General features: G+C 39.7%; 1 protein-coding gene across 16 annotated transcripts in view; it reads left to right on the top strand.

Moving 5' to 3' along the window:
- Positions 1-15,730, top strand: part of NEB (nebulin) — a 210,534-nt gene that overhangs the window by 169,457 nt on the left and 25,347 nt on the right. For all 16 annotated transcript variants that reach the window (XM_076005535.1, XM_076005527.1, XM_076005534.1 and 13 more), the window contains 9 exons: positions 12-116; positions 5,519-5,629; positions 6,168-6,272; positions 6,823-6,927; positions 9,388-9,492; positions 10,976-11,086; positions 11,509-11,619; positions 12,605-12,718; positions 13,837-13,941. In XM_076005535.1, the coding sequence (XP_075861650.1) occupies positions 12-116; positions 5,519-5,629; positions 6,168-6,272; positions 6,823-6,927; positions 9,388-9,492; positions 10,976-11,086; positions 11,509-11,619; positions 12,605-12,718; positions 13,837-13,941 (972 nt within the window). The remainder of the gene's footprint in view (positions 1-11; positions 117-5,518; positions 5,630-6,167; positions 6,273-6,822; positions 6,928-9,387; positions 9,493-10,975; positions 11,087-11,508; positions 11,620-12,604; positions 12,719-13,836; positions 13,942-15,730) is intronic.

Here is a 15,730-nt window from a genome sequence, read left to right as displayed (position 1 = left end):
GTCTGATTCAGGTGGAGTACAGAGCCAAGCACCGAAAGGAGGGCAGCCATGGGTTGAGCATGCTCGGTCGCCCAGACATCGAAATGGCCAAAAAGGCAGCCAGGCTGAGCAGCCAGGTAAGGCAGATGGGCAGGCAGCAGCAGCCTCACCGTGAGGGGGTTTGCAAAACCTTGCAGGAAGAAGTGATTCCCAGAATGAAAGCGCAGCGTTACCAACAAAAGAGATACTGGGTCTCTAGTAGCACTGCAGAGCTTTGACAAGTTATGTCATGGAAAGTGTGCTGAGGACCTTCTCCAACCTGTCTAGGCCTTTCTTGTTCTCCAGTTATTAATTCACAGGTATTTGTCTAGGTGTCTGTGTGCTTAAATATCTTCATGTGACAAAAACATCAGCTCACGAGGGCCTATTGGACCTTCTCCCCAGGCAATAAGAATTACACCTGAGGGTCTGTGGTAGACTTGTTAACATGCAAGAGTCATGAAATTCTAATTTCTAGAACCCAACCAGATGGAAAAAATTCAGCCTACATATATTGACTGCCTGGGCTAGGGTCTAGGGATGAGTAGATGTCTTCAGACAACTTGTCCATGGATAAATAATTACAATTTGGTGTGACAAGTGTTTGATGAAGGTATGCACCAGGTGCTGGGGGGAGAATGCCTCATTCTAGCAGATTTCATATGACTGAGAAGAAGATGGACTCAGAAATGTATTTCCCAAACGCAATGACCACATTACCTCATTTCCCTTGTTGACTCAATTATCTAGAATCGCCTTAAATTATGACATGTTTTCAGACTTTAGCTCAGAGACCCCATAATCTGCCACCAGATCTTTCAGAGAGCAAGTTTGGTCCCATGAGACTTTAACTCAAGAATATCTTATTTCACACCCAATTTAGAGATCCTACTTTCTTCTTCTTTGTTCTCTCAAGTATCATTTTGAAGAAATAGGTTTGAGATGTATTTGGGGGTTGTATGTGTCTTGATATTCAACAATACCAAACATGGAATTCTAATCTTTTGGAAGATATAAAGTAGTAATGTCAAGTAATAAAACAAGTCAGAATTATGAAAAGAGAAAAGGTTCAAGCAAATATGACTGGTAACAAGCAAATACGATTTTTAAAAATTTTTGAATTTAAAGTTCCTATGCAATATTTTTATTATAAATCAGTGGAATTGTATAAGCATTTGCAACCAAGATATAAGCTCACCAACAAAAAGACAGAGAAATCTCTAAGAGTCATGAAATGAAACAAGAACTTATTAATGTAAAAAACATTAATGTGTTTTTAAATGTCCAAGGTCATACCATTATCAAGTTAAAAACAAAGAAATAGGCTGGGTGCGGTGGCTCACACCTGTAATCCTAGCACTCTGGGAGGCCAAGGCGGGCAGATCGTTTGAGCTCAGGAGTTCGAAACCAGCCTGAGCAAGAGTGAGACCCCGTCTCTACTAAAAATAGAAAGAAATTAATTGGCCAACTAATATATATAGAAAATATTAGCTGGGCATGGTGGTTGGTGCATGGCTGTAGTCCCAGCTACTCGGGAGGCTGAGGCAGTAGGATTGCTTGAGCCCAGGAGATTGAGGTTGCTGTGAGCTAGGCCACGGCACTCGCTCTAGCCTGGGCAACAAAGTAAGACTCTGTCTCACAAAAATATAAAAAATTAAAAATAAAAATAAAATAAAGACAAAGAAATGACTTTGATGGTGATATTTTGAACATTTCACTGCTTTTGAAAATGGAGGGGCTCCACTTCTAATCCTAAGTGAATCCTATGGGATGGAGACGGAACCTAACAAGACCCTCGCATGAGCTCAGCTTCCTGGGTTCACTTCCTGTGGAAGGCTGGCCTTGGGATTGACAGCTTCATGGTGTGGCCCCTGGCCCAAGAAAGCTCAGGCCAGGTGTAGGCTGTCCCCATTCTGACTTTGCTGTCTTGCTGCGTACTCTAGGCGGAATACCTCAAAGGCCAAAGGAGAGGGCACGGCGCCGCGTCTTATGACACCCCTATGATGAGGCATCTTAAGAAAATTAATGTACTCATCAGCGATGTAAGACTGAGACCAGCAAGGCAACATCTCTGTCTTCCTCTTATTCTCTCTTCTATCTCCTTCGCCTTGGTCAGGAGACTGACCAAGCTGCACTCTTTTCTGTTGATTTTGTGTTGGAACATGTAGAATGCTGTGGAAATTTGTCGAAGGATGTAGTTTTGCACACACCCCTCTTTTCCTGCATGAAACTTTCCCTCTGGAACATACTACTTGGGATGGAAAGGTAGACTGGACGTGGACATGGCCTCCCAATGTACAGTGGGTTGCCGACACTGATCAGCTTGCACGATGAAATGAAAAACAGCACTGAGAATCTCACGCCAGCCACACAAAGAAAACTTCTGCTTCTTCTGAAGTTATTTACCTTAAGAGGGATATTCAATATAGTCTTTCAGTTCAGGCCTACTATGAATCAACACAATAAACTTTTTTTTTTTTTTTTTAGAGACAGAGTCTCACTTGCTGCCCAGGCTAGAGTGAGTGCCGTGGCGTCAGCCTAGCTCACAGCAACCTCAAACTCCTGGGCACAAGCAATCCTCCTGCCTCAGCCTCCCGAGTAGCTGGGACTACAGGCATGTGCCACCATGCCCGGCTAATTTTTTTTCTATATATATTAGTTGGCCAATGGATTTCTTTCTATTTTTTATAGTAGAGATGGGGGTCTCACTCTTGCTCAGTCTGGTTTCGAACTCCTGACCTCGAGCAATCCGCCCTCCTCGGCTTCCCAGAGTGCTAGGATTACAAGCATGAGCCACCACGCCCGGCCCACAATAAACTTTTAATAGCTTTTCTAATTCGTAGGACTGCTATTCAGTCTGTAGAAGCGCCAATATACAGCTCAATTCCCTGAAAAGGAGCTGATCAATTAGATGTTTGATGCCTAAATATAATTAAACTGTGGAAAGAATAATTTAGTCAAAATCGCTTTCCTACACTGCATCCATAATAGGCCCAGTATCTGAACCTGCTGGGATTATAAACGCCTGCAATGCCACTTGCTGATACGTGGCATCACACACTTGCCTCTCGGCTTCCATAGTTAACAAGAAAAAAATTTTTTACCATCCCTTAATGCCACAATTCCATAATGCTGTATGTAGTTTTACTACATTACTGCCTTGTCCAGTACCATTCTAAGAATTACCAGAGTCCTGAATCTGATACATGTCCTTTCTTTTCAAAATGCAATAGTTTTAAGATCTACTAAAAAAGGAAGGCCAAATATGCTAAACTCAGATGCATATTAGTAGTTGTGCTGGGTCGCATTTGCCTGAGGGCCTTCTTATGGAGAGGGGAGGCATAACTTTTTTGCAGTTAAAAGTTGGAAATTTAAGTCAACTTGAAACAAACAGAAGAAAAAGAAACTAAAGTGGAATCAATGGAATTGCTGCTCTTTAAATAAATATTTATTCAGAAACAAGTTATTTTTCTAACAGAAAGAAGGACTTTTAGCATACTTCTAAAAGAAGTGGATTTTCTTCTCATCTGAGATGGGCTTTTGCTTCTTTTCTTCCCCACTTCTGGCTCTGCACACCTGGTTCACTTTGCTTTTCTGCGTTTCATAGCTCTTGGGAGCGTCACTAGTCTTGAGTTCCTCTATCCCTAAGGAAAAGTTGCCTTTGGGTCCAGACACAAACTCACCACCTCTGACTTTCCTTAGCAGGCTTTCCATTTCTTTATCTTCAGCATGAATTTCTTTCAGAGAAGAGCCATTGTAGCCTTTGTCCACATTTCAGTTTTTTATTACTGTATGTTGTGTTATCTGCACTGCCTTTGTGTGTCCGTGTCAGTGTGCCTGCACCATGCTCATCTGCTCTGCATGCTTGTTTTTTGTCTGCATTTCCACTGAGCATCTATTCAAAGTGAAGGCGTCTCAGCACTATGAATGCATTTTCTCTGATGTGGCAGATTTCCTTGTTTTTAGCATTTGAGTGGTCTCAGTTCATGTCTGTTCTGCTGGTTGTGCCAAGTTGTGGAGAAGTGAAATACAGTGAGGAAGCATGAGGGGGTATTGGCATTAAATGTCTACAGAGTGACATGTCCCAGCAAATGGATTCTGCTGTGCTAACTTTGGATGGGTGAATCTTTCATCTTATCAATAACAGAAACTCTAGATATCTCTGAGAGTTAACTATTGATTGCCCTTTTAATTGGCTAACACCTAGAAATAGCTCATTTTCATTCTTCCTAGAATGAATAATCAGTGGAATTCTACTTCTGGACTTAATCCTACAATACTATTGACAAAGGCATCAGCTTGTGTTTCAATAAGAAAATGTTTCTGTCACTTTCAGTTATTCTGTTGAATTTTCCTATAAATGAATCATCTTCTTAAGATATTTGACCTAGGCATAATGGCTATCTCTTCCTTTCGTCCAATTAAATCACATTTATTGAGCAACTATTAGTGCCAGATATTATGCTTATTTTTTAAATCAGGGTTATTTAGCCCTTTTCATATTTTGACTTTTTTGTATCCTAAAAGTATATATATGGGTTTTTTTGGAGACAGAGTCTTCTTTGTCACCTAGGCTGGAGTGCAGTGGCACAATTAGAGCTCACTGCAGCCCTGAACTCCTAGACTTAAGTGATCCTTTCCCTTCTGTCTCCTGAGTAGCTATGACTGCAGGCATATGCTTGCACTTGGCTATTTTTTGTTTGTTTGTTTTTGTAGAGATGAGGTCTTGCAATGTTGCCTAGGCTGGTCTTGAACTCTTGGACTCAAGTGATCCTCTTGCCTTGGCCTTCCAAAGTACTGGGATTATAGGCATGAGCCACTGTGCCTGGTCTAAAAGTATATTTAATCTTATTTTTCTTATTATTCTGAAGTATCTCACTTTTTTCTTACTTCTAGTCTGAAATTATACTTAAGACCATTAACCCCCAAACTCTAATTTTTTAACTCAGAAGTTGTACCATTTTGGCCAAGTTTTAAAACTTTTAAATGATATAGCCAAAGTACTATTTTAAAATAACAACAAATTCTCCTAATTTAACAGATTCCTCACTTTTCAACCTTCTTGATCATTTCCAACCCCTCTTTGAATTTCTTACAGAAGACCTAAAATGCTCTTGGATCTGCTAGTTTCAAGGGCCGCAATGCTCCAAAACAAGTATATTTGATCGCTTGTCTGAATATAATCTGAAGCTTTTTCCACTTGTTTTTGTTTTGCATTAGAAAGAAGTAATTATTTTTCATACCTCTGGATACTATGAAAGTGAGCAAAGCCAGTACTGTATCACACAGTCTTATTCTTTATAGCCTGCTGTCCTGACATAATTATCCATTATTATAATAGTGCCACCTTTTAGTCTTAAAAATGTCCCAGTTTAGATAATAAGTCATGTGATCACTTTATGTGTAATGCATATTCTTTGGCATTTATGTGTCTGCCATTCCTCAGTTCCCAAACTGATTGATGTCCAAGAATAATTTGGATGTTTGTATTTGCTGTTAGGTAAAATACCGTGAAAATTTCGACAAAGAGAAGGGCAAGACACCAAAATACAATCCGAAAGAAAGCCAGCTGTACAAAGTCATGAAAGATGCTAATAATCTTGCAAGTGAGGTATGTTTTTCAAATTGCAATAAAATATATAACATGATATTTACCATTTTAACTATTTTAAAGTGTACAATTCAATAACACTAATTACATTCACAATGTTCTTCAACTACCATCACTATTTCCAAAACTTTTTCATACCAACAGAAACTCTATAACCATTAAGCAATAGTTCCCTATTCCTTCCTCCCCTCAACCCCTATAACCTCTATTCTACTTTTTGTCTCTATGAATTTGCCTATTTTAGAGATTTCATGTAGGGTGGAATCATATTTGTACTTTCATGTGTGGCTTATTTCACTTTGCATAATATTTTCAAGGTTCATCCATGTTGTGGGGTATATCAGAACCTCATTCCTTTTTATGGCTCAATAATATTCCATTATATGTGCTCACTGCATTTTGTTTATCCATTTTTCTGTTCCACCTTTGGCTACTGTGAATGAGCATTTGTTTCCTGATGAGATATCTAACTATGATTTCCTTAGGCTGTTTTCCATTTCCTAATTATGTGATTTCCTTTTCACTCCTCACCATGTAGGTTAAATATAAGGCTGACCTGAAGAAACTTCACAAACCTGTGACTGACATGAAGGAATCTTTGATAATGAACCATGTCCTGAATACCAGCCAACTTGCCAGTTCTGTAAGCTCAATTGTTTGCTGTAGAAGCAGCCTGTTTCACCCATCTTGCAACTAAATTCTTTCTCTCAGCCCACACGTATCTTCTTCTGCGCTATTGATACACTAGATTTATTACAAAGATGTGCTCTTGTTTGAGTGTAGTCTTCCAAATTACAGCACTAATCTACCAATTCTCTGTTGACCACAATGCCTCTCAGAATATAAAAATACATTTTTAGAATATCTAAATGTTTTTTTTTCAATTAACCATTCCCCTTTCTCCCTTTAAGGACATAGAATTACCATCTGGAATAGTTTCTTTCACCTTTAACTTTTTAATTATAACACCTACTTTGAATATGCCACATCACCTGTTTACATCTGGTAATAACTGACAATACTGAACTTGGATCTTCCATCTTTGAAAATGTTTTCTTAATCCCCAATTGAGTGCTTGCTAATTTTAGTTTGGTCTTGACAATGCTGCCGTGCAAATGTCTAATCTAAAGGGGAGAAATGGGAGTGCTGAGCAGCTTTTGCACTAATGTGCCCTTTTGCCACCTCTCCCTTAGTACCAGTACAAGAAGAACTATGAGAAGAGTAAAGGCCACTACCACACGATACCCGATAACTTGGAGCAGCTGCACCTAAAAGAGGCCACCGAGTTACAGAGTATAGTAAGTTGATCAAGCACAACTTTTTCCTTGATGCACATTCATCTCTGTACAATGTAAAGAAATTTCATAGATTCCCTCCAGGATAGGAGCTATACTCTTTTTTTTTTTTTTTTTTTGACACAGAGTCTCACTCTGTTGCCCCAGCTAGAGTGCTATGGCATCAGCCTAGCTCACAGCAACCTCAAACTCCTGGGCTCAAGTAATCCTGCCTCAGCCTCCTGAGTAGCTGGGACTACAGGCATGCGCCACCATGCCCGGCTAATTTTTTTTAATATATATTTTAGTTGGCCAATTATTTCTTTCTATTTTTAGTAGAGATGGGGTCTTGCTCTTGCTCAGGCTGGTCTCGAACTCCTGAGCTCAGAAGATCCATCCACCTCGGCCTCCCGGAGTGCTAGGATTACAGGTGTGAGCCACTGCGCCTGGCCAGGAGTTATAGTCTTAACAGTCATTGTTGAAGAAAATGCATAAAGCTATAAGGGACTTTGAATTTAGAAACATTTTTAACCAATTTTTTATGTTATAAATTATAACAGCATCTATATATAGTAGAAATATACATATGCAATATATGTAATTCAGGTTACTGACAGGGGCTGAAAGCATAAAGATTGTGTTATGAAAGAAGATAAACCCCTCACAGTAACCCTGATGTGGCCCATGAGTTTGTGTCCTGGGTTGGGAAACACTTCCATGGATGATATATGGAGTATTTCAAGCAGAGAAGTGACAAGATCCGATCTACCACTGAAGGAGTCTTTGGGAATTTAAGAAGTGGCTGAATGTGTAAAATACAGTCATGCACCACATGATGTTTTGGTCAATGACAGCCTGCATATATGACTGTGGTTTCATAAGATTATAATAGGGCTGCCCTATACAGGCATACTGTTTCTTTATCTTTTATATTGTATTATTACCATACCTTTTCTATGTTTAGATATGTTTAGATACACAAACACACACCATCGTGGTACAATTGCCTGCAGTGTTCAGTACAGTAACTTGCTGCACAGGTTTGCAGCCTTGGAGCTAGAGGTGATGTTATATAGCCTAGGCACGTAGTAGGTTGCACCACCTCGGTGTGTGTAAGTGCACTCTGTGATGTTCCCACAATGATGAAATTGCCTAACAATGCATTGTCACAACAGATCCCAGTCGTTAAGCAACCCATGACTGTAAATGAAGATTCCCAGAGGAAAGAACTTGCTATCACATGACCTCCAACATCACAAATTCAGCATTATTTAGGTCCCCTGCTGGGCATTAACCAAGAGGGCTAAATTACTAGAAGTGTCCTCATGTCGTCTGTAAAGCAGCAAGTGCTCCCAGGCTTCTATTGCAATGTCTAGTTACAACCAAGAGCGCTAAGACTGAGTGTTGCCTTTAGGTGCTATGTGAAAAAGGGCACTTGTCTTTCTGTCTTTCCTCGTCTCCCCTGTGAAATGTGAATATTTATATGGCTCCCCCCTATTCCTCATTACATGTTAGGAGGATGAGGACTTTCGATTTGTAAAACAGCCTTGGAGGTCTTTTGAGAATGTCAGATTTATAAACTAGCCAGTCAACATGTAAATTAGTTTTCATTTTTATACCAATTGATATTGGCTGCATTAACTATATGACCAGTTATGACCCAGAGAGAGGTGTTCACTTATAAATGAAGCTGCATGTGTTATCTCTCCAGTCAAGACCCCAGGTCTCTGATAAAAGTTCTTATGAAATAAAAACTGAAGATTTTTGTCAGAAATATTGATTAATGCTATTATTAAAGTGTTAAACTCGTGGCCAACTTGATCTATGGGCAATTTTTCCCATGCGTTTTTCTTGCATCAGCATTTCTCTCAGCTGATTGTTGTCGGTGGTTCTTTTTTTTTTCCTTGAATTGATTCCAAATCCTAATTATGCCTTGCAGACAATATTCCCCCCACTCCACGCCCTTCCCCAGACAATAGCAAAAAGGCAGTAGATCTGAAACACAACAGAAAACTGGTTTTGTTTGTTTTTTGTTTTTTTGAGACAGAGTCGTGCTCTGTTGCTCTGGGTAGAGTACAGTGGTGTGAACAGAGCTCACAGCAAACTCAAACTCCTGGGCTCAACCGATCCTCCTGCCTCAGCTTCCTGAGTAGCTGGGACTACAGGCATGTGCCACCATGCCTGGCTAATTTTTCTATTTTTAGTAGAGATGGGGTCTTGCTCTTGCTCAGGCCGGTCTCGAACTCTTGAGCTCAAGCGATCCTCCCACCTCAGCCTCCCAGAGTGCTTGGATTACAGGTGTGAACCTCCCAGAGTGCTAGGATTACAGGTGTGAACCAAGGCGCCCAGCCTTGAAACTGTTTTGAGTGGCAGTGAGGTGCCACCCAATTGGACATAATGTATCAATTAATGAGCACTAGCCTGAAACTGGTCTCTGTCTAGGAATTGACCAGGGGCTCTCCTAACAAGGCTTTTTATCACCAGGTGAAATACAAAGAAAAGTATGAAAAGGAACGAGGAAAGCCCATGTTAGACTTCGAAACACCAACATACCTCACTGCCAAAGAGTCTCAGCAGATGCAAAGCGGGGTAAGTCCTACAAGAACATACCACACAACAATACCATCAAGGTAATGAACACAGCTCTGCCCACAAGCACATCCAGTTTTCTGTTATCCAAAAGTGGTATATGATGGAACTTTTTAACATGTAATTGCTAAAAATCCTCTCTATTTCATAAATCCTATGATTCAGTTATTTAAAAAAATGTTCTTAGTAGATATTTACCATGTATGTTTTATTTCAACAACTATTTTCATAAAATTAGAACATAGCAAATTATTCCTAACAATATAATTTGAATTTTTCTTTGATGAATGTAAAGGTCCCTCTGCACCATTGGCTTGGGGCTGCTGTACTCTTAGTAGGATGTCCCAAGCCAAACAAAAGGGCATCAGTGATCAAGATATTTATTCAAGACCCCAGAAAATCAAAAGTCAAGGTGCCACATTTTTAGAATTGCAAGCAAAAGCATTTAAGAAACAATTTTTTTTTCCATTTTTAACCAAGAGTGAAGAAGAATGGAATCTTATTCTAAATCTTAGTTTTCATTGGGAAACAGGCTTATTTGGAATTTCTGTTGCCTCTCCTGCCAGGGGCATATCTCCAACTATAAATGGTTTTTAATAAAAGTAGCATTTTGTGGAGCTTTCTGGTGTCTAGAAGACTAGGTCATTAAAACTTTAAAATTGTTTCAAACAATCAAAGGGTCTATGGGAATTTCTTATGCTATTCTTGCAACTTTTCTGTAAATTCAAAATTCTATTAAAATTAAAAAATTACAAAAGTGGAATTCCAACATCTATTCCAGGCTTCTTTGTGAGACAGCCTAGGCTAGGGTTTGAGGAGGGGACATAGGTGTGAACAAAATGACAGGATTTCTCAGTGTCTCATTATCTGCCTCATCTATTCAGTGATTAAAAAAAAATAGGTCATGATTATGAAAAAGGCCAACTTTGCATTCAGTGCCTTCAGGCTTTCTTTCTCCTGGAGTTTTTTTTTCCCCCTGAGTCACTTACTTCTAATTCTGAAATAAAATCTTCTGTCACCTTAAGAAAGACGTAGGAAAGTTTCAGGACAGATGACAGTGGATTCACATTCTTGGTGGTGCATTCATTCTTCTGCTTGGCCAGCCCCAGCCGAAAAGGTAGACAGAGGACTGGGTGGCCCATCGAAGTTTCTCAGCCTCTGAGCTTCCTTGGGGCCATCTGCTCTAGACAAAGTATTTCTAGAACAATCATACATGTTTCAAATGTGTGAACATTAGCAGAATTATGATTGAGTAAAGAGACCATAGGTAGAAAGAACTGTAATTTTCTTTTTTATTTATTTTATTTATTTTTATTTTTTATTTTATTTTAGCATATTATGGGAGTACAAATGTTGAGGTTACTTATATTGCCCATGCCCCCCTCCCCCCCCCGAACTGTAATTTTCTTTTCTTCCTAGGATTGAGAGATAAATTGTAACAAAGATTCCTTTTTAACTTGTGTTTCCTTCCTACTCACATTAGAAAGAATATAGGAAGGATTATGAAGAGTCCATTAAAGGCAGAAACCTGACTGGCTTGGAGGTCACGCCAGCTTTGTTACATGTCAAATATGCAACCAAAATAGCGAGCGAGGTAGTGCCCACTTGGTCTTTTCTTTCCTTCTTGATCCAAATAATTGCACTAATGACCCTCCTTAATGTGTTCCTTCTACCACTTTCAGCATCACCTAACTGGGGGTTTCAAGTTGGGTTCACCTGTTTGATGCTACCACCTAATCAATTACCCATGTTAATTCTTCTAATTTCTTAATTGAATACCTAATAAAATGTGCTTACCTTAGCATTCCATTAATTTCTAGTTTTTTAGTTGTTATTTAATATTAACTGATGAAGCTTATACACTGCTTTTATTCATATCTTGACTTACTAAACTGTGAGCTGTTTAAAAATTGAAAGAGTTTTTTTTTTTTTAATTTTCTGGCTTTTTGACTCTTCACCTAAGAGGAACAATCTGGGCTTCCTTATCAGTGTGGTTGCTTTTATTTTGTGATATAGAAAGAATACCGGAAAGATCTAGAGGAAAGCATCCGTGGGAAGGGTCTCACTGAAATGGAAGACACACCTGACATGCTAAGAGCAAAGAACGCCACCCAAATCCTCAATGAGGTAGGCCCACAGCGACCACCCACACAAAATGAAAAGGGCATCTTCTCTCTCCCAGCCCAGTTACAAAAAAAAAAAAAAAAGACAAAAACAGAGAAGAGACAAAAAGAGTTTTTGACTTTCAAATTCCATATCCAAGATGGTTATTAACCATTAAATAAAATATATCTCAATTTCTGATAAGTGGATATTGTAACAATATGTTTCTATAGTGGTTATCATAACCTATTATTTGCCTAATATCATTTTATTTTACCTTGACATAGTTGGTGTGCTCACTCATTGAAATAAAAACACGGCACTGGAGCGGTATGCACCTACATTTAATACTAGTTATGTGCCAAACCAGATTTACAATTTATACTCTAATTTTCTAAGTAGAGAATACTAAATGTATTCAAAAGGAGACTGTCTGTTGACTTACTGACATGTGTAGAACAGACTCCTACAGTGGGCTTCTGTGCACACCACTCCATCCTACATGTGGAACAGTGAGGATGAACTATTAATATCTTCTTCTCTTTTTTTGAGACAGAGAATCACTCTGTTGCCCTGGCTAGAGTGCTGTGGCATCAGCCTAGCTCACAGGAACCTCAAACTCCTGAGCTCAAGCCATCCTTCTGCCTCAGCCTCCCGAGTAGCTGGGACTACAGGCATGCGCCACCATGCCCGGCTAAAGTTTTGTATATATATTTTTAGTTGGCCAATTAATTTCTTTCTATTTTTAGTAGAGACGGGGTCTCACTCTTGCTCAGGCTGGTCTGGAACTCCTGACCTTGAGCGATCTGCCCGCCTCGGCCTCCCAGAGTGCTAGGATTACAGGTGTGAGCCACCATGCCTGGCCATATTAATATCTTCTTAGCTAACAAGAGACACTGTGACAACTGAGGTGGCGTGTTATTTATGTGGATTTATGGTCACTCTGTACATTTACTACCTAGTAGTGAAAGTTAGGTAACTTTTTTTTTTTTATTTAACGTTACTATAGAAAGAATATAAGCGAGATCTGGAACTGGAAGTCAAAGGAAGAGGCCTGACTACCATGGCCAATGAAACTCCAGATTTCATGAGGGCCAAGAACGCTACTGATATTGCCAGTCAGGTCAGTGTTACAATTCCATCTCAGTCTTTCAAGATAGTCATCGTGATGTTAAAGACACAATGCTGTCCCCCTGTCATGTTATTTGTCTGTCAGTGACAATGAAATGTATACAGTGGCCTTCTTGAACATCTGCCTGGTGGAATCCATTCCAATGAAAGGATGAGGGACCCTTTGCCAGGCTTGTTTCTATCTGCCTTTCTGAGTCTGTAGCCACCTGGGGGCATTCAGAGTGAAGGGCAGAAGTTGAGAACCAAGGAGCTGCTTGGAACTGGGGCAGACTCTGACATCCTGGCCTTGTCTCTCAGTCAATCCACTCCTCATTCGGCATCAAGAATTCCGCGCTTAGAATAACTTGGGAGTTCGTTCTTTCTTTCCCATCAAGCCCTAAGTTTAAAACATAGTTTTAGGTATCTTACTGTATCTAATGCTAACTGATGTGGGTCTTTTGCTTGCTGGTCATTCTCCCAGCTCCTATGTAAACAATCCATGCCTCATTATCTGTTGATTATTTCTCTTCTTACCCATCCCTCACCCTGGACCCAGCTAGAAGGTAAGTCTGTCAACAGTTAGGACTCGACTTTTCTTGATGAGTCTCACTCTTTAGTATAAAGCTATAAACATAATAGGAAGAAATGTTTGTTGAATGTCAAATGAATGAGTTCCTCTTGGAAAAAAAATATTGATCACTTCTTAACCACTTCGGTACGGCGCTCGCTGGCCACGAAACCCTGCCCACAGCCCGCACTCATAGTCTGAATGATAGTTTGTGCTGTGCCTTGACAACGAATCCGTTTTGCTCTTGTGTCATGAGGAAACCTTTAAAGCACTGAAAGCTTGTTTTACTTTACAGGCAGCTTTACTTGTAATGTAAATCAGAATAGGTAACATGTACATATATGTTTTTATTACGTTATTTTTAAATGTTCACAATTTTATTTTGATAAATGAAAAATTAGAAAGTCACATCATGGCTGTCAGCTAAGTCGACGCTGGGCTGTGCGAATTCATCTGTGGCCATTGACTGTAGTCAACGCTCATACCAAAGTGGTTAATCAAATCAAGCCAACAGATCTACACATTGTAAAACATTTACCCAACTATTTGATATCCTTTTACAGATTAAGTATAAGCAATCAGCAGAAATGGAAAAGGCCAATTTCACTTCTGTGGTTGATACTCCAGAGATCATTCATGCCCAACAAGTCAAGAACCTTTCAAGCCAGGTAAGCACGTTCATCAGATTATCACTCATGGACCCCAACTGTGAAGAACAGAAGGCCTTCCATTAATAGGGCTTACTTTCAAATCACAGTTTTTCACAATAAAAAAGAAGGGACCTATGACGCCAGTTTGAGTAAGAGTTAAGATTTCTGTATCACAGTTAAAAGAGATTATAAGCGGGAACTTTAAGGTACCAAAGAACTTTTTCATGGTATAACTCATAAGTAATGAATCAATGCTTTAACATGTACAGTCTCATAATGTGGGTCTAAAATTTGCAAATGTGAAAGAAACAAAGTAGATAGCCCACATTTGGATTATCTATCTCTAACAAGACTGAGATGGTGTCACTAACCACATACTGTAACCATGATTCCTCCCATGGTGAACAACTCTCCATCTTCCCACAAATAGAGAGATGAAGAAAAGTGAGATGTCCTTCACACACCAGGATAGACACTCATTTGTGTTAATAATCTTCAATAATGATCAAGAATCTGTAATTTGTTTGAGTGGCCCCAAATTAAATTTTTTGCTTGTCTTCTGATCAATGAGTTCCAAAGCAGTGGTTTACCTGGTCTGGCTGTGCTTTATAAACACATGGGAGTGTAGATTCCCTGGTCCAACCCCGGAATTTTGAAGCTAGTAAATCTGAGGTAGGCTCTGGAAATCTGTTTTTGTTTATTGTTAATTTTGATCAATGATCTCTTAATAATGAATCAGGTTGGAGAATCATAGATTCAAACTCTTTATTGGCAACATATAGTTGTATATCATAAAATTGGACATGAAAAATATAGTTATCACTATAGAGTGGTTTAATTAGGAAACAGGTATATACAAATAGAAGAAATCAACCTTTTATTTGGGGGAGGGTAGGAATAGGGAAGAATAATTAACATTTTAAAAATTACCAAAATTATACGGGCCCCAAACTACCATGTTGTGTTCCCTGGGGGAGTCAGGGAGGCCAACATTCTTTGGGCTGATGCTGTTCTTTCCTAGGACAATGAGAACTGTTTTCCTTTATTTTGCATAGCTAAGAGTCATTCAGGTGACTTTTTCCTGAACAAAACATTTGTTCCCTGTGAACTGCCTTTTCCTTCAAGAAATCTTGGCTTTTACTGGCTTCTGGTTGGAAAGGCAACATCTAGGCCAAAATCTCTCATTGACTGAAACTGCTTCTTTGTTTATTGTCTTTGGGAAGATTAAAATTTCCGGTGCTTATGAATGTAATTCATATATTAATATAATACAATTTCGACGGATATAGGTAGACAGGATAGTTTTATCTCTATTACAAAAGCAACTGGTCCGTTTCCTCAACCCTTATCCCTACATACCCACATTTCCCTGAAAAGTAGGAGAAACCGGAGCTACATAAAGCTGGAGAGAAAAGTGAAAGGACATACTAATAAGTGATAAGAGAAAAACAGGGCTCTAAAGCGGAGTGAGTGCTCTGCTCTGGAGAGGAGAGGAGATCGGTTTGGTGGTGGGATTGACTGGGTAGGCGTCTGGGAGGAGGGCAGCCCCTGTGGGCACTCTGGCAGAAGGCTAGGGCAGGATGAGGAAGCCCGAGTAAAAGTGGTGGCTGGCTCAGAGCAGTCCTGGCTGGTCAGCTGGCCACGGTCTGTCCATTTAGTAAAGTCGCCAATCCTGTCAGGCTGATTTCTGCAGTACCAGAGCTGTGTTCTGGAAATGCCTGCTGAGTACCTACTCACGGCTCAGTGAACATCTCTAGTCAACATCTCTGGTCACCAGCTAAGGCTTTCAGGAGGCCGTGTCCTCCGC

This window comes from Microcebus murinus, chromosome 8 (assembly GCF_040939455.1).
Source record: "Microcebus murinus isolate Inina chromosome 8, M.murinus_Inina_mat1.0, whole genome shotgun sequence".
Lineage (NCBI taxonomy): Eukaryota > Metazoa > Chordata > Mammalia > Primates > Cheirogaleidae > Microcebus > Microcebus murinus.
The sequence above is the reverse complement of the archived record's forward strand: the minus strand, read 5'-3'. Positions and strand labels throughout refer to the sequence as shown.